Here is a 27873-nt window from a genome sequence, read left to right as displayed (position 1 = left end):
ACTTCAAAATATATGTATAAAAAAACACTAACAAACACGGTACTACACATCAACGCAGAGCTAGCGAGCCAACACACACACATTCAATCCCCCCCCCACACGCACACACACACACACACTCAACGGCCACTAACATAACCCTGAAGAAAAAAGAAATAATAAAGGTCTATATTATCAAACTCTTCCAAGCCTTAGGGTCATATTCATTCCGGCGCCCAAGTACATACATTTAACAAGGCTTTCGTGGGATTTGCGGGCATTTCCAGGGGTAGTTTTTTATGACCCTGGTGGTAGTCTGACCCTTCCTCTGTACCGTGAACGTAAAGAAACACCCATGGAGACGCGTTTGACCTCTTATTTTGCTTTTAGAAATGATGGATGCAAGAGAAGGGAGCGTCTAAAAATATCGACCTTAGTCCACATATTTCAAAAGGCTCTCGCAGAAGTTGTCGGGGTTCCCATGGGCGGTTTTCTTAGCCTGGCGGAAGTTTTACAAAGCTTCAGCGCCATGAACGGAACAAACACTCGTGACAACCCAACTTAGCACCTCGATCTCTGGCCCTGAAAAACGCTCGTAACAAGAGCCCCGGACCTAAGTTTATATATATACCAAGTCAAGTCACTCTGCTTCAAAACTGGGAGCGGTACGCGCAGGAGGCGGTTTTGGGGCGGAGCAGCGGGATGACGTCACTTGGAGCCAAAAAAAAAAAAAAAAAAAAAAACGCCAGTTCAGGGGTGACTAAAGTTGGGACCGTATGTGCACTCTGGATGTGCATTCTCGCCTCCTTTCACAGCGCGTTCAGGCAAGCCACTGACGAAGAAATATGTCTTTTTATTGTGCTATTGCGCGACTGTAATTTCAATGACTACAAACGGCGGTGTGGGGTGTGAGGGAGGTCATGTTGAAGTGATTGATTTAAATTAGTCCGCCTTTCCTCGTTTTCTCTAAATCCCTGTTTCTACATTCTCTAGTTTGGCTCCAAGCAGTGTCACGCATAAACCACGCCTCGGCCATGTCTCCTCCCACAAACCTGCGTATGACTTGACTTGGTGTATATAGGCTTAGCCCCGGACGTTTGATAATACGAGTGAGAGATGCAAGTAAAACCACAGAGAACCACCGCCTCGCCATCTCCTCCGAGCAAAGCGGAACTAATCCATCACATTGTACTCGTTTCTGATGAGTCATAATAGAACGCTTAATTGCTCCTAACTTCCTACATGTCCCCCCAACCCGGCCGGACTCCCGCACCTCTCCCCTCGCTGGAGAGTATAAAACACCACCACACCGCCATTCCGTCACTATCCCGTGTCCAACTCTTCAGGTGAGCTGTACACACACACACACACACACACACACACACACACACACACACACACACACACACACACGTGAGGAGAAAAAGGTCGGTACTAGACGTTTCCGCCGCTCAAATAAACTATTCCCAAAGGTCAAAAAGATCAGTCGGGTCCTTTTCAAATATGTTTCTTTAGGTTCATGATACAAAAGAAAGGTCAAACTACCACGAAGGTTATAAAACTACCCCTTTGAAATGCCCCCAAATTCTATGAAATCTATCAATCAATCAGTCAATCTGCTGACTGCTCTTCTGAACTTGCTAACTGCATGCCGCCCCCCCTCCCGTGGCCACGCTGCACTCAACTTTCTACTCAAGCTCATCCCTATATTGTCCAAATCCCTTATGCATAAGTAAACCAGCATCTTCATCTGTTTATCACTTCACCTTGTTATCTATGGAACTGCATTCCTTTCTCTGAATACTTTCTTCTGCCTTCGACTCGACCTCTTATTCTTGTTACTGTTATTGGAGCAGTTCCTAGCGGACTTTTTTTGGTTTGTCCTTGAGCTGCCTCCCTTGCTGTAAAAATAGTCAATGGGGGCATACACCGGAGGGCACGTCGCCTCATCCTCCCTACTACGCCAAGTCCGGGTCCCCGTGCGAGTCTCCATGCAGGCCCCCTTCCCATCCTGAGTACCTCACAAAAGAACATGTTGACATGCTCAAGCCACGAACTCCACTCCTCCACTCAGGATTGTCTCTTATAAGCAGGGCCGGCTTCTGGGTAACGTGCCGCGTGCCTGTATAGCCGGAGTTGCCGTTGACGGACTATACAGGTAATATATACTGAATCAGTCTGAGTAGTCGCCGGTTTGACACAAAGTCATCCCAGTGATGTCCCATGATTCTGCGCAGACATTTATTACCAGAGGCATCAATACGCCTCTCCAAGTTCCCATTTAGTGTTCATGTCTCACAGCCATAGAGTAATACAGGGAGTACAAGGGACTTGAAGATCCGGGTCTTTGTCCTTCTACACAGGTATCGACAACGACATATACTCGTGCTGAGCGAGTCCATAACACCGTGGGCCAAGCCAATCCCCCGTAAGACTTCCTAGCGAGATTCACCGTTATTATGAACTACGCTACCAAGGTATGTGTAAATTCCCGAGACATCAATGTCTTCGCCACACGTATGTATAAACTGCGCTGTTTCATCTAGCAAGCCTCCAAACCTTGGTCTTGGCCCAGGAGACCTTAAATCCTAAGGGCTTCGTCTCCAGCGACTCCGCCAGGATTACTGCATCATCGGTAAAAATGAGGTCAGTGACCCTGGTATTGCCAATGGATGCTCCACAATGACTAGTTCACAACTCTGCCAAGTGCCAAGTTCATGCAAGTGTTGAAAAGCGATGGGGAAAGGACACAGCCCTGCCTCACTCCCGCATTCACGGGAAAGAAGATGGACAAGTCCCTCCCACATTTCACAGCTCTGTCAGTCCCAGAATACAGGCCAGTCAGCAAACCAATAGTCCTTGCAGGAATCCCTCGGAGTGGCAGGAGATCCCAGAGTGCCTCGCGATGCACTGAGTCGCACGCCTTCTTGAGATATCGACATAGGCCGCGAGTATCCCCTGTCGAAACTCAAGTCGGCGCTCCACCTGTACACGAAGCGCTAGGATACGAGCAGTTGTTGACTTGCCAGGCGTAAACCCCAGACTGTTCAGGTCTCTGCAGCCTCAGCAGCTGGCTGTGAATTCGCATCAGCAATAGATGGGCAAGAATACCTTGCCTGGCACACTGAGCAGTGTAATATCACGGTAGTTGTTGCAGTCTTGACTGTATCCTTTCCCTTTCCAGATAGGGACGACCAACCCCTTCTTCCAGTCAGGAGGAATGGTACCAGAATGCCACACGGCACTCAAGACCGCATGCAACCCGCGGATCATGGCCTCACCCCCAGCTCTGAGCAGCTCCGCACTGATATTACAAATGCCAGGTGCCTTTCCACCTCTCAACTTTGCCACAGCCTCTCTGACCTCGGCAAGAGAGGGCGGGTTTTCGTCGATGGGTGGAATGGCATCCGCCACCCGCAACCCAGCAATTGGAAGATGCCCACTTGGAGGGTCCGCCGTGTAGGCTACAACTGCTCAAAGTACTCAGCCCAACGAGCCCTCTGACCATCTATATGTTCGACACAAGGCAGCCATCAGCTGTTCGGATAGCGCTCACCTGAGAGGGAGAGGGAGCGGAGCTTCTTCAAGGCTCAATAAGCGGGTCGAAGGTCATTCGCATTTAAATGGCTCTCGACTTTCTCAGCAAGACACATACCTCTCTTTTTCTTTCCTCTAGAGAGCCCTAGTTCTACGCGACAATTAAGCCCTACATTGGTCCCGATTCCCAGCAAGTCTAGCAGCGCGACTCACCTTGATATTCTCCAGCGTCTCTGCCGAGGCAAACCCACTCCTAGATCTCTGGCGCACTCCATTGCACTCCTTGGAAGTTTGCAGAGTCTCACGTTTGAAGGTATCCCACAGTTCTACAGGGTCCTCAAGAGAGCTGAGCACTGCGAACCGATTTGAGACTGTCACTGCATACTCCTGAGCACATGCCAGGTCCTTCAGCCACTCGAGATGGAACACAGCTAGTAGTGTTGCATCTCGAGATTCTTCTTGACCTGACATGAAGCTTGAGTGTTACAACAACAAACCTAATATCAGTTGCAAAGGATCCAGAAGTTCCAATGAAAACCCCCATGAAAGCCTTATCAAATATGTGTTTGGAGCCGAAATGTTTAACAATACAACCCAGAGAGAGAGAGAGAGAGAGAGAGAAAGTAACACCTTCCCCAGCCCCTTGCAGTAACAATGAAGGCCCTGGCGTGTGCGTCTGTGGTGGTGGTGCTGCTGCTGGCCGGCGTGCAGGCTCATTCCCCCCCTGGCGGCCGTGGCCCAACCTATGCGAGACTGTTCCTTGACTATTTCCGTGAGTATTGGGGAGAGAAAGTCAAGGGGGAGTGATGATGTGATTGGATGGTAACTCGGTCCATATTCTTAAACGTATCATCAGGCTCCCATTACCACTTTTCTCTAAGGCCACAGAATAGATTAACCTGGTTTTCATGAGTGATTTTTCCGCACAAGATGCAGAACTCGGCTAAAACTATCACCAGCATCACAAAACAATCCATGAAAATCTCAGCAGCTTCTAATTGAGGCTTTTCAAACAGAGGAACTGAGGCGCACGACGATATACGTTTAAGAATACGGGCTTAGAATAACATGTTTGAGGTTACCGTCTCCTGCAGGAAAGGTTGGATGATGAGGTTATGAAAGGCTGCTGATAGGTTTATGTGTGTGTGTGTGTTGCCACCACCACTATAGTGAAACCAGATTGGTGAGTCCGTTTTGGTGTTGGCTTCCGCAGGTCCCTGTCTCCTCTCCGCTCTGCCACACAGTCCCAACACCTATTTTCTCCCCCTCATATGTTAGTTATAGGTAACAAACGAAAGGAAGAGATAGGTGTTGGGGCTGTGTGGCAGAGCGGAGAGGAGAAAGGGACCTGCGGGAACCAACGCCGCAAACGGAGTTGCCAAGCTATATCTGGGTTTCACCATATCACCGATACCGCCATGTCGCTCCTCCCCTACACCAGTGTCTGAGTTCTGCGAGGGCATCGAGGACACGTGCCAAGAGAACATATGGGACTGCTTGAGGGACAGCAAGCCCGAGCCGATCCAAACGGAGGAGCAGCTCACCGCCCTCAAGAACAACCTGACAGCCTGCGCAGAGGGTATGAACGACACCGACGCCGACTTCTCCGACCTCACCCTCGGTAAGGCCTGTCCACCGATGCCAGATTATCATACTCGGAGGATCGTATTTACCGGTTTCTGGCCCATAACTGTTGCCAAGAAACACATAAAAGTAACCATTTTAACGATAACTATGTATGAAGGCAGTTATTGGGGTCGAGGAGGCAGTTTTTGGGTCGGAAATCGGCAAACACAGAGGCAACTAGATATTTCCAAGGGCTGAAAAGGAGATCACTCTAAAGCTAATGAGTGTTTCTTCAGATTCAAGGTACAGAAGTCAAGCTACCACTATGCTCATATAACCACCTAAGGAAATGACCGGAGCTCCGACGAAAGCCTTGTTAATCGCTTGGACACCGAGAGGTTTAATATCAATTGACTAGGCTTTCGTAGGAGTTAAGCCAGGTCATTTCCGTGGGTAGTTTTAGAACCCCTCTGGTGTGACCCTTCTTCTGTACCATGAACCTAAACTCATAAAGAAAACGCTCGCTAGAACCCGAGTGACCTTAAATTTTTGGCCTCTGGAAATAGTTGCTGAGGAGTGGAACGGTCTGATAATATTGACCTAACTAACGTGTTTTTCACCTCTTCCCCCTCCCATCCCCGGTGCTGCAGCCACCCTCCAGCAGCGGTCCAGGCGAGGTGAGCTCTTCAACCCTGGCTATGGCGTTAGCAGAGAAAACGTGGGCCCCCTCATCAGGTGCATGATGGAGAAGGACGGCAAGGTGTGTCCCTGATATGTGTGTGTGTGTGTGTGTGTGTGTGTGTGTGTGTGTGTGTGTGTGTGTGTGTGTGTCTCTCTCTCTCTCTCTCTCTCTCTCTCTCTCTCTCTCTCTCTCTCTCTCTCTCTCTCTCTCTCTCTCTCTCTCTCTCTCTCTCTCTCTCTCTCTCTCTCACCACCACCACAATCCCCACTTTTATCTTTGCTATTACTACTACTATTACCTGATACTTCTACTACTACTACTACTACTACTAATAATAATAATAATAATAATAATAATAATAATAATACCACCACCACCACCATCTCTTCACTCACCCACAGCTCGAAACCATCAAGACCTGCACCACCGGAATCTAAGTTCCTTCTGCTGCCGCCAGGAGTCCGCACAAACCCCTTGAAATGACTTCCGATGAATACACAACAGACCCAAGGACCCCCTACAGGACCATGAACTGAAACCCCTGCCTCTCTCTCTCTCTCTCTCTCTCTCTCTCTCTCTCTCTCTCTCTCTCTCTCTCTCTCTCTCTCTCTCTCTCTCTCGTTTATTTTCAATATGCGCAAACTAAAAAACAAAGCAGCGACAAAATTAAGAACCAAAGAAAAAGAAGAAAAAAAAATCTATCAACTGTGTCACCAGCTAATTCAGTAAAGTGAAGTAAAAGAAGATGAAAAAGAAGAAGAAGAAGAAGAAGAAGAAGAAGAAGAAGAAGAAGAAGAAAGCAAAGAAGAATCCATCCTGTGTCACCAACTGCCAAAGGCTATCAGCTACAAACAGATGCACTCACAAACACAACAGTAAAAACAACAACAACAAAAAAAAAATAAACTTCACACAATCAACTCGCAACAAATTCAAATCATTCAGTTTTTTGTTCATTGGCTTTGATCCTATTTGCTAAAATTTCACCTCTTTCAAAATCAATAAACGTTATCTGCTGCTTGTATGTGTTACTCTTTCACTTGATCATCGTCATCGTCTTCATCAACCATTATGAAGCCTCCCCAGCACAAAGGGCGGTATTCTCAGATGCTTACGCCTCTCACATCAACTATTTCCAAAGGCTACAAAGGAGATGCATTGGTTTCTAATGGGTGTTTCTTCACGTTCGCCGTACAGCAGAAGGGTCAACCTACAACCAGAGTCAGGAAACTACCCCTGGAAATGCCCAAAACTCCAATGAATGTCTTGTCAAATGTGTGTGCTTGGGTGACCATATGCTTAAGAATACACACTTTTGACCCTTCATCTTTACCACAAACCTAAAAAGACGCTTAGGAGAACCCGACTGATCTCTTTATGTGGACAGGAAATTGTTGTGAAAGGCGGAATTGTCTGCAAGTACCGACCAGAGAATAGGATCTTTCATGTAGTGTTACGCTAGAGAAGGGAGTGTGTACATATAACAAAGTACACTATAAGTTCCAAATTCTATGACCCCGACACCCTTAACACAAAGAACAATTAAAGTTAAAGGGGATAAAGTAGATATATTGTAGGACCATCCATGTTAGGTTGGAGAGGGGAGTATATACACTAAGTTCCAAATTCCATGACCCCCAACACCCCTAACACAAAGAAGAATAATTGTAATTACGAAAAAATGATTGGATGCGCATCAGGCAACACCGCTCGCTTCAAGGCCGCGTGTACTACAAGCATAGTTCTCAAAGTTCAACAAAACACTATGAAGCTTCCGACGATAAGTTTTCATTTTCGATTACTCTGAACCATAATTTACAATTCCTCATGCCTTACTGATTATAGAATCAAGGAATAATTACCTAGAAGAAAGTAACTTACTTTCTTGTATAATGATTTTGGTTGGAATGCGGACAAATGTCCATAAAGACCCTTTAACATCTATTTAAAAATACGAAGACTTGTCAAATTATTCCTCTTTACTGTCAATGAACAATGTTATATACACAAACAAAAATAAAGGGCGTATAAGCCCTCAAAAGAGCTTTCGTATATATACGTACTAAACACTTCCTTAAGAGGTACGAATATATACGTACTAAACACTGTACAGGTTAAAAATAATCCGTACGTCGTACATATCTGACGTTGTATGGGTTAAAAATTATAAAATACAAATACTTGCGCCATTATTTGCTTTAATATAGAGAAGAAAATAACATAGTACTCTTGGTATTATTCTAGATTAGCACCACTCTTAAAGACCGTTTTATGTCCGAAATCGTAATGATCCATGCGCGTTCTGGATATTACTGATTTAGTAACTAGTTTCTGTGGTGTAGTGTGAGGCAGCTATGAGGTTCAGTCTGCTCAGGAAGCCCTCGTGAAACAACAACAATGGACTTGGAAATTTTCAAGGCATCCCCACCATATTTAAGCTGTTGACGCAGTAAAATGGTATGAACGGTAACTAAGACTTTAACAAATGTGAAGCAAATGAAGTATCCTATGCACTCCGCATGCTATTTTTTGGGTGTATTAGAAGCAGTAGTAAGCTAGATTAACCGAATACCAGGTAAACTTGAAATGGATAAGCTTGGGTATGATTCTAAATAAATACTGTTACGCCACCCCCCTACCACACACCATCCACGGGCAGGCAGGCGGCGTGATCCCCACCAGAACAGCCACACGGGCACCAGTCACTCACAGCGGCCCACACAGAACACCGAGGGGAGGAGAGAACGGGGCAGGGCACAAAGGATACACGTTCAACACTAAGTTCTAGTTTAATGACAGGTTCCTCACACAGTACAGCAACTTTCAAGGCACAGAACAGTTAGTTAATCAGGCACAGTACAGGGGCACGGCAGACACGCACACCGGATGCACACAGCTCGCGAGCGGAGCAGCTCAACACTCTCTCAAGCCCAGACACGCGTCTTCTCCCCTACAACTCCTCAGCCACCCTTGCTCCCCCACTGCTCGACTCAGCACTTCCTGCCCGGCGGCCCGGCGGCCCCGGGCCCCCTCTGTCTCTCTTGTCCCAACAAGTAGAGTTGCACCATGCTGAGCTAACATTGCATCATGCTACAATTTCATCACATTACACATACAATCATTCACATACAGCACATTCGTAACACTATCTCCTCCTTCAGAAGGCAGTCGACCCGGCTGCCCCAACATTCAACAAACAAAACACATGAAATAAATCAAACTAATCAGTCCCCTGGGACATCACTAAAGTCTCTTAACCATCCCGGCCGACGCCTCTCTCGCCGAGGGCGCCGCTGGGATGCGGGCGGCGGTAGGCAGGCGGTGGCACCCAGAGCGGCGTCGTCGGCCCCAGGTACTTGCTCAGGGTCGTCACTGACATCTGCCGCTTCGCCCGCACCGCCCATGTTCTCGTTCGCCCCTTGGTCGACCTCTGACACGTCCTCGTCGCTGCTGCTGGGGCTTACGTCCTCTCCTGCGCCGGTCGTATGTCTCCTTCATGGCCTGGCCTGCCACCTTGAGCTTGCCCCGTACGCGTCGGTGCACCTCAGCCAGGCTTTCCTGCAGTGCCGCTGCGAAGCCAGAGGTGACGGTGGGCAAGCTCACGTCGGGAGGCCGCCCCGTGGCCAAATCCACCGGTAGCCTGAGCTCCCGGCCGAACACTGAACACAGAAAAATACATGCAATACACATAAATCAGTCTGTCCTCCATAGTCTCTTCTCGCGCCCCCAAGGGGCTCCGCCTGTCAGCCACGCCGTCGACCAGCCGCCAGTCCTCAGTGGGCTCTTCCACGCCATCCACTCCACGTGACGCTCGGGACAGTCGACACCGGCTCCTGGCCTCCACCCTCGGGGCAAGGTGCCCTCGCTCAGCCGTGACTACCTCCCCACGCAGCCATGCTCGAAAACCTCCTGGGAGCAAAGGGCACCTCTCCGGTCACCCTCTCCAGCTCCCGTCCGAGGCCACCACGAGCCTTACTGGCCTGCGTCAGGTAGTCGAGGCCCAGCAAGCACGGCTCGTCTCGATCGGCGACATCCATCGGCCGGCGCTCCACAGCGCTGCCTACGCCGATACGAGCCTCCACTGGCCCCTCCAGCAGCACACACTACCCCGGGTCAGGCCACGCCGAGCACTCCTCAGCCCCCGGTGTCCACTGTCACGCGTCGTGGCTACAACCGCTAAGCCTCCCACTGGCAACACGCTGGTCGGGCGGCGGCAGCTTACTCAGGGCGGGGCCCGAGGGCGGGAGACGGCTGGAAGTCGGCTCCCTTCTCCAGCCCGTCCGCGCTTTCCGCCCGCGCCGCGTTCCTGGGCCTGGGGCAGGCGCTCGAGCGGTGGCCAGACTGGCCACAGTCCTTGCAGCGAGGCTGGTGGGCATCGGGGCTCGGCCGGTCAAGGGAACGCGTCCTTCGCTCCCCCAGGCACCGACTGCAACTATGCCCCCTCTTGCCACAGCCCCCGCACGAGCCACGGAGACCCTCCGGGCTCACCTTCATCGACGCTGCCTTCATCTTCACCTTCGCCATCCGGCCCCGGAGGTCATGGCAGGGCGGGGCGGCCGCCGCTAGGCCGCTGATCGTCGTCAATGCCCCGAACTCCAAGGCCCTCGTCAGCGCGTCGTCGGTCCACGGCAGGGGGTGGGAGTCCTCGCCAGTCTCGTCCCTCAGCGCCCGGCAATCCGCACAGAAGCGCTGCGTGCCGTCCTTCTTCATATCCAGGACGACTGCTGAGGGCCACGGACTGTCTGTCCGCTCCATCACCCCCTGCGCCGCCAGCTCGTTGACGGCGCGCTGCAATTCCTCCCGCCTGGCCGGCACGACACGTCGGGGCGGGCTCCTGGTGGGCGCACCATTTCCCGTGCTGATGCCATGCTTCACCAACCCCGTGCAGCCCAGTAAGTCCAATCCACCCCCGCTGAACACTTCCGCGCACCGAGCCAGGGTGTGGCGCACCTTCGTCTGCGCCTCCGTCAGGTGAGCGGCGCTCCGGTGCGCCGAATCCTCCAGGAAGTTGGGCAGCGGCCTCACAGCGGCCGACTCCGCACTCCCAGACGCCTCCTCTTGTTGCTCCACCTCTACACAGGTGCCCAGCTTGGCACCAGCGGGTACTTTCCGAGCCTCGTCGGAGGAGTTAGCCACCAGCACCGTGACTGACTCCTCCCCCGCTCCTTCGAGACTCCGTCCGGCTGCCACACCATCAGGCAGCTGCAGGCCCTCCGTGGACTCCACCGTGCCTTCCGCTGGCATCGCGTCCGACCGGCAACACAGGACCCTGGCCTCCGTCCCCGGGGCAAGGTGCAGTCGCTCCGCCGCGACTACCTCTGCACAGCCGACCTTCAGGAGCAAAGGCGCCTGTCCGCGCAGCCTCTCCAGCTCCCGTCCAAGGTCGGCACAGGCCTCGCCCTGCGTCAGGTAGTCGAGGCCCAGCACGCACGGCTCGTCTCGATCGGCGACGTCCATCGGCCGGCGCTCCACAGCGCTGCCTACACCGATGCGAGCCTCCACTGGGCCCTCAGACTGCACGCAGTGCCCCGTGACGCCACACAGCCTCTGTGGCGCGTCCTGGAGTCGCATAGCGGCCAACATGTCAGGCCGCCCCAAGGTCCTCTCGGCGCTCCCCACCAAGCGGCCGGGCCCGTCCACTGAGCCCCGTAGCGCTGTTGTCAGCTGCAGCGCCTTCTCATCCTCGCCCCAGCTCTGGGCAGCAGCTGGCATCTTGAACTGGGCCTCCCATGCCAACTTCCCGTCGTGCTCCGCTGGCTTAAGCCTCCCTGAGCACGGTGAGGCCGAGGGGCCGCAGAGAGGAGCGGGCGGACCACGTGGGCTGCAAGCCGGCCGGCATGGCGGAGAGGGAGGCGGTGAGAGAGGCAACGAGGCAGGGTTAATGGGTCCGACTCCAGCACCAGCTGGACCCAAGGGAGCAGCTCCGACGGCTCCCCAGCCTCCTGCAGCCTCCACCGGCTCCGCCACGACGCCACCGGGCTTCAGGGGCCCTTGCCAGGGACCCCACGCGGAGCCCCGCCAGTCCGCCACCCGTGCACCCGCCGCCAGCACACGTGACCTGCGAGCCGGCTGGCATGGAGGAGAGGGTGGGGGTGAGGGAGGCAACGAGGCGGGGGCTCCCCAACCTCCTGCGGCAGCTACTGGTTCCGCCACGACGCTACCAGGCTCCAGGAGTCCTTGCCAGGGGCCCCTGATAGGCCCCAGCAGGACCGCCGCCCCGGCGCTTCCTGCCAGAACTGAGCCTTCTTCCTCCGCGTGCGACGGTGCCACCTCTCGCAGCTGCCTCTCCGCCTCCCTCAGGCCTCGGACCTCGCCTTCCTGGGTCCGCACCTCCTCCAGCCGTTCACTCCTCGCGCTGTCGCAGCCCTGGTCGGTGTACTGCTGGGTTTCCACCTTCAGCGACGAGAAACAGCTCTGGAGGACCTCGGCAAGATGGCGGGCCTGCTCGTGTGCCCTCTCTTCTGCCCTCTGAGCCTGCTCGCGAGCCCTCTCTTCTGCCCTCTGAGCCTGCTCGCATGCCCTCTCGTCTGCCCTCTGATCCAAATCCTGCCTCATACTGGCCAGCATGGCAGCGAACAATTCCATCTGGCCCGGCTTCACCTCACCCGGGTCAGCCTCGGCCTTGCCCGTCTCCTCACCCTCACGGCGATCACTGGGGGACGCCATGACACTCGGCGCGCTTCACTGTTCACTTATCCCACTCCTTTGACACCAAATGTTACGCCACCCCCCTACCACACACCATCCACGGGCAGGCAGGCGGCGTGATCCCCACCAGAACAGCCACACGGGCACCAGTCACTCACAGCGGCCCACACAGAACACCGAGGGGAGGAGAGAACGGGGCAGGGCACAAAGGATACACGTTCAACACTAAGTTCTAGTTTAATGACAGGTTCCTCACACAGTACAGCAACTTTCAAGGCACAGAACAGTTAGTTAATCAGGCACAGTACAGGGGCACGGCAGACACGCACACCGGATGCACACAGCTCGCGAGCGGAGCAGCTCAACACTCTCTCAAGCCCAGACACGCGTCTTCTCCCCTACAACTCCTCAGCCACCCTTGCTCCCCCACTGCTCGACTCAGCACTTCCTGCCCGGCGGCCCGGCGGCCCCGGGCCCCCTCTGTCTCTCTTGTCCCAACAAGTAGAGTTGCACCATGCTGAGCTAACATTGCATCATGCTACAATTTCATCACATTACACATACAATCATTCACATACAGCACATTCGTAACAATACCAAGCCGTCACCAGAGCCCCTAAAAAGCTTGGGGCATAATGCTGAATTAATACTGTACCAAGCCGTTACCTGAACCCCAAAAGCTTGTAATACATAAGCTTGTAATGGATAAACCGGTAAAGATTCCCAAATGAACACCTCTCTCTGACGGTAAAGATTCATTTTAGTACCGTGCCAGTATCTCATTATCTACTTAGTGAAAAATCACCATCTCTTCATATATCTTTTCTACAAACCTTCAATTAACAGTCATGGAAACGCTTTGAAATCAATTCAAGGACTTTTTTACTCTTGTAAATAGGGATGTTTACGAACGCGCGTCGCCTCCTCTGGCGGCGACCTGCAGCCGCCGCAGCCGTAAAGTACCTCCTGCAGAGGGTTTAGGGTCGGGGAGCATATTTAAACTCCTCCAACCGAACTTTACGACCTACTAACGGGGGGGCTGCGCCCCCCTCGACCCCCCTTCTAGTCAGGGGGGGGCGTAGGACCCCCCACCCAAATGTATATGTGACTTATTTCAGGAGGTATTTCTCGCAACACCGGCTGTGGGCTGCGCCCGTCGCCAGAGGAGGCGACGCGCTTTCGTAAACATTATCCCCTATTTGCAAGAGTAAAAAAAAAGTCCTTGAATTGGATTTTCGAAGCGTTTTCATGACTGTTGAAGGTTTTTAGAAAAGATACGTGAAAAGCTACTGATGTTTCATAAGGTAGGTAATGAGATACTGGCACGGTACTAAAACGAATCTTAACCGATAAACCTGCGCACTACGCAAGCTTGGGTGTAATTCTGAAATATTACCGAGCCGTGAGGCGCGCCCAGGGAAGGGTGTTCGGGGGTCACCGCCGCTCACAGTGCCTCTCTTCCTTCCGTCCCTCGTGCCCTGCGGTGCCTCCTCTGCCGCCCTCCTGACATAGCGTCCCGGGGCTCTCCAGCAGGGACTCACGGAACACTTTCACCCCCGCTTTCTCCGCGGCCACGAGCACCTTGATCTCGGTCTGGGGCAGCGTTTCTCTGACCGTAGTCTGCCACGGGAGGACTTTATCACTTTACCCCCGGGCTGACAGATCTCTCTCTCTCTCTCTCTCTCTCTCTCTCTCTCTCTCTCTCTCTCTCTCTCTCTCTCTCTCTCTCTCTCTTATCGCTTGATAAAGTTCCACACCATAAATTACTTTATAAGTCAAAATAAACTTGAATTATAGGTATTGACGGTCAAGTGCGCCTTCACGAGTGAGACTCCACCTACGTAGGAGGGGCTTCAGCATCAGCCTAAATAAAATAGACTATTGTATACAAAGAGGGGAACGGAAGGCAGGAAGGAAGGGGAAAGCGTTAAATGACTCAGTACATATATACAGAGAGGGGCGGAAGGAAGGAAGGAAGGGTTGAGCGCTAAATGACTCGGTAAACACAGCTTCGAGCAGGCCCTTCCGGTAATGCGCTAAGGCGAAGAATTGAAACAGCGTGTCATGATGAGTGCGCGTGAGCGTGCAGGCGTGCTTGTTGGGAAGGAGAATGGGCAGCAGGAAGGCAGTAATTTGTCCCCTTCCCTACCAGTGCTTACTTGCAACATGCCAGGATCTAAGGCCCAACAAGCACCGTGCCGACCCGAGCGGGTCACCCCTTGCCCTTGGGGATGTGTAACCCGTAAATGATCCCCAAAATGACCCTTGAAGGTAAAGGTCGGTATTTTTAGACGCTTCCGGCTCACATTTCGAAGTTCCGAACATGGGATTAATCGGGTTGTCTTATGTGTCTTTTCATGTTCATGGTAGAAGGGTCAAACTACCACCAGGGTCATTAAACTACCCCTGGAAATGCCTCAAACGCCTACGAAAGCCTTGTCAGACATGTGGGCATGGGCGCCCAAATACTTGATACTATGGACTTCAGGTCGGTATTCTTAAAAGCTTTCTTCTGTTACACCAATGATTTCTAAAGGTAAAAAAATCGGTTATAAGGACGCTCCTGTGAGTAGAGCAGAAACTTCGTCAAACTATATATATAGTAAAACCAGTTTTGCCAAATCGGTTTGCCGTTGGCTACCGGGGTCTCCCTCCCTACCACTCTGCCACATCTGTCTCCAATCATTGGATTATAGCCTAGATGCGAAGTGTATACAGGCCTCGCCTTTACTCTCTCTCTCTCTCTCTCTCTCTCTCTCTCTCTCTCTCTCTCTCTCTCTCTCTCTCTCGTCCGCTTTCTGCTTATAAGAAAACTTTAGGGTGCATGCACAGAGAACGCTGGTTTTCTCGGGCCAGTAACCAAAGCCGATCGACCTGTTCGGACTCGCGCTGGCTTCTGGCGCTGGTAGGTGATGCTCGCGCGAGAAAAGCAATGTTCTCTGTGCACGCACCCTGATATATTCTGTGCATATTTATTTCTATATTAAGGCTCGAGTTCATAGATTCCACAGAATTAAGAAAATGAAAAACGGTTGACTTTACGTACGACCTGTCAACCACCACCCGGGACCCCAAAATGCTGCGATTCACGCCAACCGCTTCCCGAGCACTTGGTCATGCATGCGATCGAACGGCTACCGGCAGTCGTCCAGTGTGCGTCCAGGTGGCTGGACGGCAACCGCGATAATTAAGACTCGCACCTGGACCTTGACCTCACACTTGGACCCGTACCAAGAGGGAAGGACGATGCGTACCTAGAATGACAGCTAGCATTTTTGGAACCAAGGTCTGCGGGAGAGACGAAGGGAAGGCAAGGTCTAACCGCATCTTCCCTTTTACCTTCGAGGAAAATTATGTATATTTTCCAAATTTGGCGTGGCAAATAGTTGTGGTTGAGTTAAAACAACCTGAGAAAATATTTTCCTTAATTGGAAAGTTATATTATAGTTGCAGCGAGTATGTTTGTCATGTTTACAACAACAGCAAGCGCCTTCAAAGCACAGAGACACCAGCCAGCAGGCGGGAACCTTCGTAGCTCAAATTCTCGAATGATCTTTGGTTTTTCAAATTCTTTGATTGATAGCTCATTTCAGTTAAGACATCTGGCTCTGCAAATGCAAATAAAGGGTATCTTATTATTTACATTTCTGCCCGAAATCGTGCCAAATCTATTCTCCGACTAACCAAAAACTCTTTCACTAATAGAAAATGCCTAAACCTTGCTTTCTCTAACTCTTCCCATGACTTCTGGCATCTAGCCAAAAACATCTCCTCCAACTTCGCTTCTTCATCTTTCCCTCCACTCCTCAGTCCTGACGGCAACACTGCCGTCTCATCTATCTCTAAGGCTGAACTCTTCTCTCAAACTTTTTCTAAAAACTCCACTCTGGACGATTCTGGGCATATTCCTCCTACTCATCCCCCCTCTGACTCCTTTATGCCTGTTATAAAGATTCTTCAAAATGATGTTTTCTATGCCCTCTCTGGCCTCAATCCTCAGAAGGCTTATGGACCTGATGGAGTGCCTCCTATTGTCCTTAAAATCTGTGCCTCCGTGCTGTCACCCTGCCTGGTCAAACTCTTTCGCCTCTGCCTGTCAACATCTACCTTTCCTTCTTGCTGGAAGTATGCCTTTATACAGCCTGTGCTTAAGAAGGGTGACCGCTCCAATCCCTCAAACTACCGTCCTATAGCTTTACTTTCTTGTCTATCTAAAGCTTTTGAATCAATCCTTAACCGGAAGATTCAAGCACCTTTCCACTTGACCTTCTATCTGATCGCCAGTATGGGTTCCGCAAGGGGCGTTCTACTGGTGATCTCCTAATTCTTCTTAACTGACCCTTGGTCATCCTCTTAGCCGTTTCAGTGAAACTTTTGCTATTGCGCTGGACATATCAAAAGCTTTTGATAGGGTCTGGCACAAATCTTTGCTTTCCAAACTACCCTCCTACGGTTTCTATCCTTCTCTCTGTACCTTTATCTCCAGTTTCCTTTCTGACCGTTCTATTTCTGCCGTGGTAGAGGGTCACTGTTCTTCCCCTAAATCTATTAACAGTGGTGTCCCACAGGGTTCTGTCCTATCTCCTCTTTTCTGTTGTTCATTGATGATCTTCTTTCCAAAACGAACTGTCCTATCCATTCCTACGCCGATGATTCCACTCTGCATTACTCAACTTCTTTTAATAGAAGACCCACCCTACAGGAACTTAACGACTCAAGGCTGGAGGCTGCAGAACGCCTAGCCTCAGACCTTACTATTAATTTAGATTGGGGCAAGAAGAAACTGGTCTCCTTCAACGCCTCAAAAAAACATAATCTCCACATATCCACTCGACACAATCTTCCAAACAACTATCCCCTATTCTTTGACAACACCCAGCTATCACCTTCCTCAACACTAAACATCCTCGGTCTATCCTTAACTCAAAATCTCAACTGGAAACTTCATATCTCATCTCTTACTAAATCAGCTTCCTCGAGGCTGGGCGTTCTGTACCGTCTCCGCCAGTTCTTCTCCCCTGCACAGTTGCTGTCCATATACAGTGGCCTTGTACGCCCTCGTATGGAGTATGCATATCATGTGGGGGGCTCCACTCACAGCTCTTCTGGACAGAGTGGAGGCTAAGGCTCTTCGTCTCATAAGCTCTCCTCCTCATACTGATAGTCTTCTACCTCTTAAATTCCGCCGCAATGTTGCCTCTCTTTCTATCTTCTATCGATATTTCCACGCTGACTGCTCTTCTGAACTTGCTAACTGCATGCCTTCCCCCCTCCCGCGACCCCGCTGCACTCGACTTTCTACTCATGCTCATCCCTATACTGTCCAAACCCCTTATGCAAGAGTTAACCAGCATCTTCACTCTTTCATCCCTCACGCTGGTAAACTCTGGAACAATCTTCCTTCATCTGTATTTCATCCTGCCTACGACTTAACTCTTTCAAGAGGAGGGTATCAGGACACCTCTCCTCCCGTATTTGATCTTGCTTTCGGCCACCTCCTTTGTTTCTTTTTTAGGAGCAGCGAGTAGCGGGCTTTTTTTTATTATTGTTTTCTTTTTTGTGTGTGCCCTTGAGCTGCCTCCTTTGTTGTAAAAAAAAAATAAAAAAAAATAACGATTAATAATGGAAAAAAACACATGAAATAGTAAATAATAACTGTTGAAGGCGAAGCTAGGCTATTTCGAATATTAGGCAACCCATGTTATTGATACATGCAACACATCAAAATTCCTAATGTATAGACACTTGCAGAGTCGTATGTCACTTTATATACCTGAATGAGATGAAATATGAGTATCTGAAAGGCTATAGATCGTTCGCGTATGATCAGACTATACTGTTTGATATAGAAGTTGTTTCTTAGTGTCCTAATGTCCTTGTATGGTATATTATAGCTGCAAATTAATCTTCTGTTTGCGGTTCATATACGATGGTTTGAGGCCCCCCCTTAGGACATAAATTGCGCCCTTTCAAAGATTCACTGAGGTCTGGGGGGGGAAGTATCATTCCTGTGAACACTACTACTGGCCTATTAATCATAATGATAATAATAATAACAATACTACTACTACTACTACTACAATTACTATTACCTACTACTACTACTACTACTACTATTAATAATAATAATAATAATAATAATAATAATAATAATAATAATAATAATAATAATAATAATAATAATAATAATAATAATAATAATAATAAAATAAATAATAAACATACAAAACAAATAAAAGAAATTGCGAACATTATCGTATTTGTATTTGTAAAGAAAAAAAAATGCGCGTCAAGCAGCGCCAGATGGATTCGGTGGATTCAAATCCAGTAACAGATCCTACCCTGAAAAAGATATATATATATATATATATATATATATATATATATATATATATATATATATATATATATATATATATATATATATATATATATATATATATATATATATATATATCTATATATATATATATATATTTATATATATATATATATATATATATATATATATATATATATATATATATATATATATATATATATATATATATATAATATGGTATGGTATGGCGCCCATATTGTATCAGCCCCCCCTTCACGGTTATTATCAGCAGTCACAGTAATGTTATTACCAAGTTATGTTACACATTTCTTTCTTAATTCTGTAAATTATTTGGGAAAGCAACAAAGCTATAGGTAACATATGAGAGGAAGAGACAGGTGTTGGGACTGTGTGCAGAGCAGAGGAAGGAAAGGACCAGCGGGAGCCAACGCCAAAACAGACTCATAATCTGGTTTCACTAAAGGGGCAGTATTCTTATCTGTCTCCCATTATGACTGTTTTTCAAGTCCACAGAGAAGATCAATCGGACTTTCATGGGTGATTTTCCCGTTCAAGATGCAGAAGTCAGGTAAAAATATCACCAGCATGATCACAAAACAGTCCATGAAAATCCCAGCAACTTCTGAGAAATAAAAATAAAAATGACGCCTTGAAGTTCGCCTTGCCAAAGAAAAAAATATATAAGAATTACAGAAACAACTCAATCATGTATTTAAATCCACAATATCTAAATTCCCATAAGTAGAATCCAATGAACTTCGTCAAAAAAGATAAACTTCAGTTCTGCTATTACCATAGCTGGGCGTTATCGCGATAAGTTATCGCGATACTTTATCGCTGATAACAAAATCGGGTTATCGGCCATCCGCTACTTATTTAAATAGATATCGGTATCTTCTTTAATTTTGTCACCAAACTGGCGATAATATCTACTTTTTTCCGAATCAGAAAAAAAACGTTGTCTCCTCCCTACACGTGGCCCGGGCGCCCGGTGTTGTATGAAAAAACTTCGGGGTATGAAATATCTTCGGTGAAGATATTTCATACTTTGATCATCACCATTAAAACACTAGGTTATTTTTTTTAATGTAAGACTCAAAAATCAATATATCAAAAAGAAAAATCATTTAACTTTGGCCCCCAAAATTATTATTCACTGCCTCAAATTTGATATTCCATATTCGTTTGTGAGCATGCCATGGTATTGAAGGCACCCGGTGTTGTGTTATTTGGTGTCCCATCGTCAAATGTTGGCGCTTTTGTTTACAAATACTGGTCTCTCGTGAACTACGCATGTTCAGACCAGTAAGTGTAGCCCTGTAGAGCCTCACAAAGCTTTTTAACACATTAAGACATACAGTACCACCATCCTCGCTGTTTCTAAAACGGCACTCTGTACATATAAATACAACTCGCACAGAGTGTCGTTCTAGAAACAGCGGGGATGGTGGAAGTGGTACTGTATGTCTGATTCAGCCTTCCAGCAACTCTTAATTACGGTTAAAAAGCTTTGTGAGACTGTACAGGTCTACGCTTGCTGGTCTGAGCATGCACAGTTCACGAGAGACCAGTGTTTGTAAACATAAGCGCCAACATTTGACGGTGGGGACATAAATAACAACAATTCAAACGTTCTAGTATTACCGTCCATAGGTACGTGTCAACTTGTGGTTTTCAGGTTTTGTAAGTTTTCTCAAATACAAGTAATGAAAATTTGAATTCATCTATGTTTTTATTGGAAATAATATAGTATCATTTTCGCCTATCGGACTTATCGCTATCGGAATTGTGGATTAATATCGGGTATCGGTTATCGGTTATCGGTTATCGCCTATATTTGTGTTTCCAGTTAACGAATATCGGTTATCGCCGATAAGGTTTCCCATTATCAGTTATCGGTTATCGGGAATAAGGTTTTCTGTTATCGTGCCCAGCTATGGCTGTTAGTGCCTACCGCCCACAGGGCCACTGGGACCTGCCTGAGCTGGTGGGCTGGTTCATTAACAATAATGTTCTTTCAGCTGTGATAAGTGAGTATCCTGCATTTGCCCCTAGATTGTAGTTCATATGTCCAGTCCCTTATGTCTGCTTCCTTAACTAAATCAAGGCCTTTATTTTTTTAGCACTTGTCCCCTACCATTGTATCTTTTTAGTTTCCTGGTGCTACTTCCACATGTATCCTTAGTTGTATAATCACACTCTGTACTGCCTGGGGGTTGGAATGGAATGCTCCTCCCTTCTCCTTTTCTGTTTACTTGCAACAATAAACTGTCAATCAAAAATACGTCTTACCGAGAAATGAAAAAAAGAAAAATCGACACAAATCTAAGAAAGTAAATATTTATACAAGTCCACATCATTTTCGTTCCTAACAAAACATTTCAGTGTACTTCAAAATATATGTATAAAAAAACCCACTAACAACAACGGTACTACACATCAACGCAGAGCTAGCAAGCCAACACACACACACATTCACTCCCCCCCGCCGCCCCCCCCCCACACACACACACGCACACACACACACACACACACTCAACGGCCACTAACATAACCCTGAAGAAAAAAGAAATAATAAAGGTCGATATTATCAAACTCTTCCAAGCCTTAGGGTCATATTCATTCCGGCGCCCAAGTACATACATTTAACAAGGCTTTCGTGGGATTTGCGGGCATTTCCAGGGGTAGTTTTTTTTATGACCCTGGTGGTAGTCTGACCCTTCCTCTGTACCGTGAACGTAAAGAAACACCCATGGAGACGCGTTTGACCTCTTATTTTGCCTTTAGAAATGATGGATGCAAGAGAAGGGAGCGTCTAACAATACCGACCTTAGTCCACATATTTCAAAAGGCTCTCGCAGAAGTTGTCGGGGTTCCCATGGGCGGTTTTCTAAGCCTGGCGGAAGTTTTACAAAGCTTCAGCGCCATGAACGGAACAAACACTCGTGACAACCCAACTTAGCACCTCTCTGGCCCTGAAAAACGCTCGTAACAAGAGCCCCGGACCTAAGTTTATATATATACCAAGTCAAGTCACTCTGCTTCAAAACTGGGAGCGTACGCGCAGGAGGCGGTTTTGGGGCGGAACAGCGGGATGACGTCACTTGGAGCCAAAAAAAAATAAAAAAATAAAAATAAATAAATAAACCGCCAGTTCAGGGGTTACTAAAGTTGGGGCCGTTTGTGCACTCTGGATGTGCATTCTCGCCTCCTTTCACAGCGCGTTCAGGCAAGCCACTGACGAAGAAATATGTCTTTTTATTGTGCTATTGCGCGACTGTGATTTCAATGACTACAAACGGCGGTGTGGGGTGTGAGGGAGGTCATGTTGAAGTGATTGATTTAAATTAGTCCGCCTTTCCTCGTTTTCTCTAAATCCCTGTTTCTACATTCTCTAGTTTGGCTCCAAGCAGTGTCACGCATAAACCACGCCTCGGCCATGTCTCCTCCCACAAACCTGCGTATGACTTGACTTGGTGTATATAGGCTTAGCCCCGGACGTTTGATAATACGAGTGAGAGATGCAAGTAAAACCACAGAGAACCACCGCCTCGCCATCTCCTCCGAGCAAAGCGGAACTAATCCATCACATTGTACTCGTTTCTGATGAGTCATAATAGAACGCTTAATTGCTCCTAACTTCCTACATGTCCCCCCAACCCGGCCGGACTCCCGCACCTCTCCCCTCGCTGGAGAGTATAAAACACCACCACACCGCCATTCCGTCACTATCCCGTGTCCAACTCTTCAGGTGAGCTGTACACACACACACACACACACACACACACACACACACACACACACGTGAGGAGAAAAAGGTCGGTACTAGACGTTTCCGCCGCTCAAATAAACTATTCCCAAAGGTCAAAAAGAAGATCAGTCGGGTCCTTTTCAAATATGTTTCTTTAGGTTCATGATACAAAAGAAAGGTCAAACTACCACGAAGGTTATAAAACTATCCCCTTGAAATGCCCCCAAATTCTATGAAATCTATCAATCAATCAGTCAATCTGCTGACTGCTCTTCTGAACTTGCTAACTGCATGCCACCCCCCCTCCCGTGGCCCCGCTGCACTCGACTTTCTACTCAAGCTCATCCCTATATTGTCCAAATCCCTTATGCATAAGTAAACCAGCATCTTCATCTTTTTTATCACTTCCCCTTGTAAACTCTGGAACAGCCTTCCTTTCTCTGTATACTTTCTTCTGCCTTCGACTCGACCTCTTATTCTTGTTACTGTTATTGGAGCAGTTCCTAGCGGACTTTTTTTGGTTTGTCCTTGAGCTGCCTCCCTTGCTGTAAAAATAGTCAATGGGGGCATACACCGGAGGGCACGTCGCCTCATCCTCCCTACTACGCCAAGTCCGGGTCCCCGTGCGAGTCTCCATGCAGGTCCCCTTCCCATCCTGAGTACCTCACAAAAGAACATGTTGACATACTCAAGCCACGAACTCCACTCCTCCACTCAGGATTGTCTCTTATAAGCAGGGCCGGCTTCTGGGTAACGTGCCGCGCGGCACGTTACCCAGAAGCCGGCTATACAGGCACGCGCGTGCCTGTATAGCCGGAGTTGCCGTTGACGGACTATACAGGTAATATATATTGAATCAGTCTGAGTAGTCGCCGATTTGACACAAAGTCATCCCAGTGATGTCCCATGATTCTGCGCAGACATTTATTACCAGAGGCATCAATACGCCTCTCCAAGTTCCCATTTAGTGTTCATGTCTCACAGCCATAGAGTAATACAGGGAGTACAAGGGACTTGAAGATCCGGATCTTTGTCCTACTACACAGGTATCGACAACGCCATATACTCGTGCTGAGCGAGTCCATAACACCGTAGGCCAAGCCAATCCTCCGTAAGACATCCTGGCGAGATCCACCGTTATTATGAACTACGCTACCAAGGTATGTGTAAATTCCTGAGACATCAATGTCTTCGCCACACGTATGTATAAACTGCACTGTTTCATCTAGCAAGCCTCCAAACCTTGGTCTTGGCCCAGGAGACCTTAAATCCTAAGGGCTTCGTCTCCAGCGACTCCGCCAGGATTACTGCATCATTGGTAAAAATGAGGTTAGTGACCCTGGTATTGCCAATGGATGCTCCACAATGACTAGTTCACAACTCTGCCAAGTGCCAAGTTCATGCAAGTGTTGAAAAGCGATGGGGAAAGGACACAGCCCTGCCTCACTCCCGCATTCACGGGAAAGAAGATGGACAAGTCCCTCCCATATTTCACAGCTCTGTCAGTCCCAGAATACAGGCCAGTCAGCAAACCAATAGTCCTTGCAGGAATCCCTCGGAGTGGCAGGAGATCCCAGAGTGCCTCGCGATGCACTGAGTCGCACGCCTTCTTGAGATATCGACATAGGCCGCGAGTATCCCCTGTCGAAACTCAAGTCGGTGCTCCACCAGTACACGAAGCGCTAGGACGCGGGCAGTTGTTGACTTGCCAGGCGTAAACCCAGACTGTTCAGGTCTCTGCAGCCTCAGCAGCTGGCTGCGAATTCGCATCAGCAATAGATGGGCAAGTATACATTGCCTGGCACACTGAGCAGTGTAATATCACGGTAGTTGTAGCAGTCTTGACTGTATCCTTTCCCTTTCCAGATAGGGACGACCAACCCCTTCTTCCAGCAGGAGGAATGGTACCAGAATGCCACACGGCACTCAAGACCGCATGCAACCCGCGGATCATGGCCTCACCCCCAGCTTTGAGCAGCTCCGCACTGATATTACAGATGCCAGGTGCCTTTCCACCTCTCAACTTTGCCACAGCCTCTCTGACCTCGGCAAGAGAGGGCGGGTTTTCGTCGATGGGTGGGATGGCATCCGCCACCCGCAACCCAGCAATTGGAAGATGCCCACTTGGAGGGTCCGCCGTGTAGGCTACAACTGCTCAAAGTACTCAGCCCAACGAGCCCTCTGACCATCTATGTTCGACACAAGGCACCCATCAGCTGTTCGGATAGCGCTCACCTGAGAGGGAGAGGGAGCGGAGCTTCTTTAAGGCTCAATAAGCGGGTCGAAGGTCATTCGCATTTAAATGGCTCTCGACTTTTTCAGCGAGACACTTGACATACCTCTCTTTTTCTTTCCTCTAGAGAGCCCTAGTTCTACGCGACAATTAAGCCCTACGTACATTGGTCCCGATTCCCAGCAAGTCTAGCAGCGCGACTCACCTTGATATTCTCCAGTGTCTCTGCCGAGGCAAATCCACTCCTTGGAAGCTTGCAGAGTCTCACGTTTGAAGGTATCCCACAGTTCTACAGGGTCCTCAAGAGAGCTGACCACTGCGAACCGATTTGAGACTGTCACTGCATACTCCTGAGCACATGCCAGGTCCTTCAGCCACTCGAGATGGAACACAGCTAGTAGTGTTGCATCTCGAGATTCTTCTTGACCTGACATGAAGCTTGAGTGTTGCAACAACAAACCTATGATCAGTTGCAAAGAATCCAGAAGTTCTAATGAAAACCCCCATGAAAGCCTTATCAAATATGTGTTTGGAGCCGAAATGTTTAACAATACAACCCAGAGAGAGAGAGAGAGAGAGAGAGAGAGAGAAAGTAACACCTTCCCCGTTCCCCCGCCCCTTGCAGTAACAATGAAGGCCCTGGCGTGTGCGTCTGTGGTGGTGGTGCTGCTGCTGGCCGGCGTGCAGACTCATTCCCCCCCTGGCGGCCGTGGCCCTCCCTATGCGAGACTGTTCCTTGACTATTTCCGTGAGTATTGGGGAGAGAAAGTCGAGGGGGAGTGATGATGTGATTGGATGGTATCTAGGTCCATATTCTTAAACGTATCATCAGGCTCCTATTACCCCTATTTTCCAAGGCCACAGAATAGATTAACCTGGTTTTCAAGGGGTGATTTTTCCGCACAAGATGCAGAAGTCGGGCAAAACTATCACTAGCATCACAAAACAATCCATGAAAATCTCAGCAGCTTCTAATTGAGGCTTTTCAAACAGAGCAACTGAGGCGCGCGACGATATACGTTTAAGAATACGGGCTTAGAATAACATGTTTGAGGTTACCGTCTCCTGCAGGAAAGGTTGGACGATGAGGTAATGAAAGGCTGCTGATAAATTTGTGTGTGTGTGTGTGTGTGTGTGTGTTTCCACCACCACTATAGTGAAACCAAATTGGTGAGTCCGTTTTGGTGTTGGCTTCCGCAGGTCCCTGTCTCCTCTCCGCTCTGCCACACAGTCCCAACACCTATTTTCTCCCCATCATATGTTAGCTATAGGTAACATACGAAGGGAAGATAGGTGTTGGGGCCGTGTGGCAGAGCGGAGACGAGAAAGGGACCTGCGGGAACCAACGCCACAAACGGAGTTGCTAAGCTATATCTGGGTTTCACCATATCACCGATACCGCCATGTCGCTCCTCCCCTACACCAGTGTCTGAGTTCTGCGAGGGCATCGAGGACACGTGCCAAGAGAACATATGGGACTGCTTGAGGGACAACAAGCCCGAGCCGATCCAAACGGAGGAGCAGCTCACCGCCCTCAAGAACAACCTGACAGCCTGCGCAGAGGGTATGAACGACACCGACGCCGACTTCTCCGACCTCACCCTCGGTAAGGCCTGTCCACCGATGCCAGATTATCGTACTCGGAGGATCGTATTTACCGGTTTCTGGCCCATAACTGTTGCCAAGAAGCACATAAAAGTAACCATTTTAACGATAACTATGTATGAAGGCAGTTATTGGGGTCGAGGAGGCAGTTTTTGGGTCGGAAATCGGCAAACAGAGGCAACTAGATATTTCCAAGGGCTGAAAAGGAGATCACTCTAAAGCTAATGAGTGTTTCTTCAGATTCAAGGTACAGAAGTCAAGCTACCACTATGCTCACATAACCACCTAAGGAAATGACCGGAGCTCCGACGAAAGCCTTGTTAATTGCTTGGGCACCGAAAGGTTTAATATCAACTGACTAGGCTTTCGTAGAAGTTAAGCCAGGTCATTTTCGTGGGTAGTTTTAGAACCCCTCTGGTATGACCCTTCTTCTGTACCATGAACCTAAACTCATAAAGAAAACGCTCGCTAGAACCCGAGTGACCTTAAATTTTTTGGCCTCTGGAAAGTTGCTGAGGAGTGGAACGGTCTGATAATATTGACCTAACTAACGCGTTTTTCACCTCTTCCCCCCCCCCCTCCCCGGTGCTGCAGCCACCCTCCAGCAGCGGTCCAGGCTAGGTGAGCTCTTCAACCCTGGCTATGGCGTTAGCAGTGAAAACGTGGGCCCCCTCATCAGGTGCATGATGGAGAAGGACGGCAAGGTGTGTCCCTGATATATGTGTGTGTGTGTGTGTGTGTGTGTGTGTGTGTGTGTGTGTGTGTGTGTGTGTGTCTCTCTCTCTCTCTCTCTCTCTCTCTCTCTCTCTCTCTCTCTCTCTCTCTCTCTCTCTCTCTCACCACCACCACAAACCCCACTTATATATTTGCTATAACTACTACTATTACCTGATACTCCTACTACTACTAATAATAATAATAATAATAATAATAATAATAATACCACCACCACCACCATCTCTTCACTCACCCACAGCTCGAAACCATCAAGACCTGCACCACCGGAATCTAAGTTCCTTCTGCTGCCGCCAGGAGTCCGCACAAACCCCTTGAAGGACTTCCGATGAATACACAACAGACCCAAGGACCCCCTACAGGACCATGAACTGAAACCCCTGCCTCTCTCTCTCTCTCTCTCTCTCGTTTACTTTCAATAAGCGCAAACTAAAAAACAAAGCAGCGACAAAATTAAGAACCAAAGAAAAAGAAGAAAAAAAATTCATCAACTGTGTCACCAGCTAATTCAATAAAGTGAAGTAGAAGAAGATGAAAAAGAAGAAGAAGAAGAAGAAGAAGAAGAAGAAAGCAAAGAAGAATCCATCCTGTGTCACCAACTGCCAAAGGCTATCAGCTACAAACAGATGCACTCACAAACACAACAGTAAAAACAACAAAAAAATAAATAAATAAATAAACTTCACACAATCAACTCGCAACAAATTCAAATCATTCAGTTTTTTGTTCATTGGCTTTGATCCTATTTGCTAAAATTTCACCTCTTTCAAAATCAATAAACGTTATCTGCTGCT

General features: G+C 48.6%; 1 protein-coding gene across 3 annotated transcripts; it reads left to right on the top strand.

Annotated features, from left to right (window-relative positions):
* The first annotated feature begins 1312 nt into the window (after positions 1-1312).
* LOC126988380 (uncharacterized) lies at positions 1313-27873 on the top strand. 3 transcript variants are annotated; one of them, XM_050846448.1, is made up of 5 exons: positions 1313-1325; positions 4156-4288; positions 4958-5137; positions 5733-5842; positions 27321-27873. In XM_050846448.1, the coding sequence occupies exons 2-5, from the start codon at positions 4171-4173 to the stop codon at positions 27354-27356; spliced, it is 444 nt and encodes a 147-aa protein (XP_050702405.1). In that variant the 5' UTR covers positions 1313-1325; positions 4156-4170; the 3' UTR covers positions 27357-27873. The 3 variants fall into 3 exon arrangements, with proteins under 3 accessions (XP_050702405.1, XP_050702404.1, XP_050702402.1); XM_050846447.1 differs by lacking the exons at positions 1313-1325; positions 4958-5137; positions 5733-5842 and adding exons at positions 2173-2456; positions 26166-26345; positions 26939-27048; XM_050846445.1 differs by lacking the exons at positions 1313-1325; positions 27321-27873 and adding an exon at positions 6166-6784.

Source organism: Eriocheir sinensis, chromosome 69, assembly GCF_024679095.1.
Source record: "Eriocheir sinensis breed Jianghai 21 chromosome 69, ASM2467909v1, whole genome shotgun sequence".
NCBI classification, from domain to species: Eukaryota; Metazoa; Arthropoda; class Malacostraca; order Decapoda; family Varunidae; genus Eriocheir; species Eriocheir sinensis.
The sequence above is the reverse complement of the archived record's forward strand: the minus strand, read 5'-3'. Positions and strand labels throughout refer to the sequence as shown.

Coding starts and splice junctions, on each gene's coding strand:
- LOC126988380 (XM_050846447.1), top strand. Junction 4,289..26,165: donor ACTGTTCCTTGACTATTTCC/GTGAGTATTGGG, acceptor CCCCTACACCAG/TGTCTGAGTTCTGCGAGGGC. Junction 27,049..27,320: donor TGATGGAGAAGGACGGCAAG/GTGTGTCCCTGA, acceptor ACTCACCCACAG/CTCGAAACCATCAAGACCTG.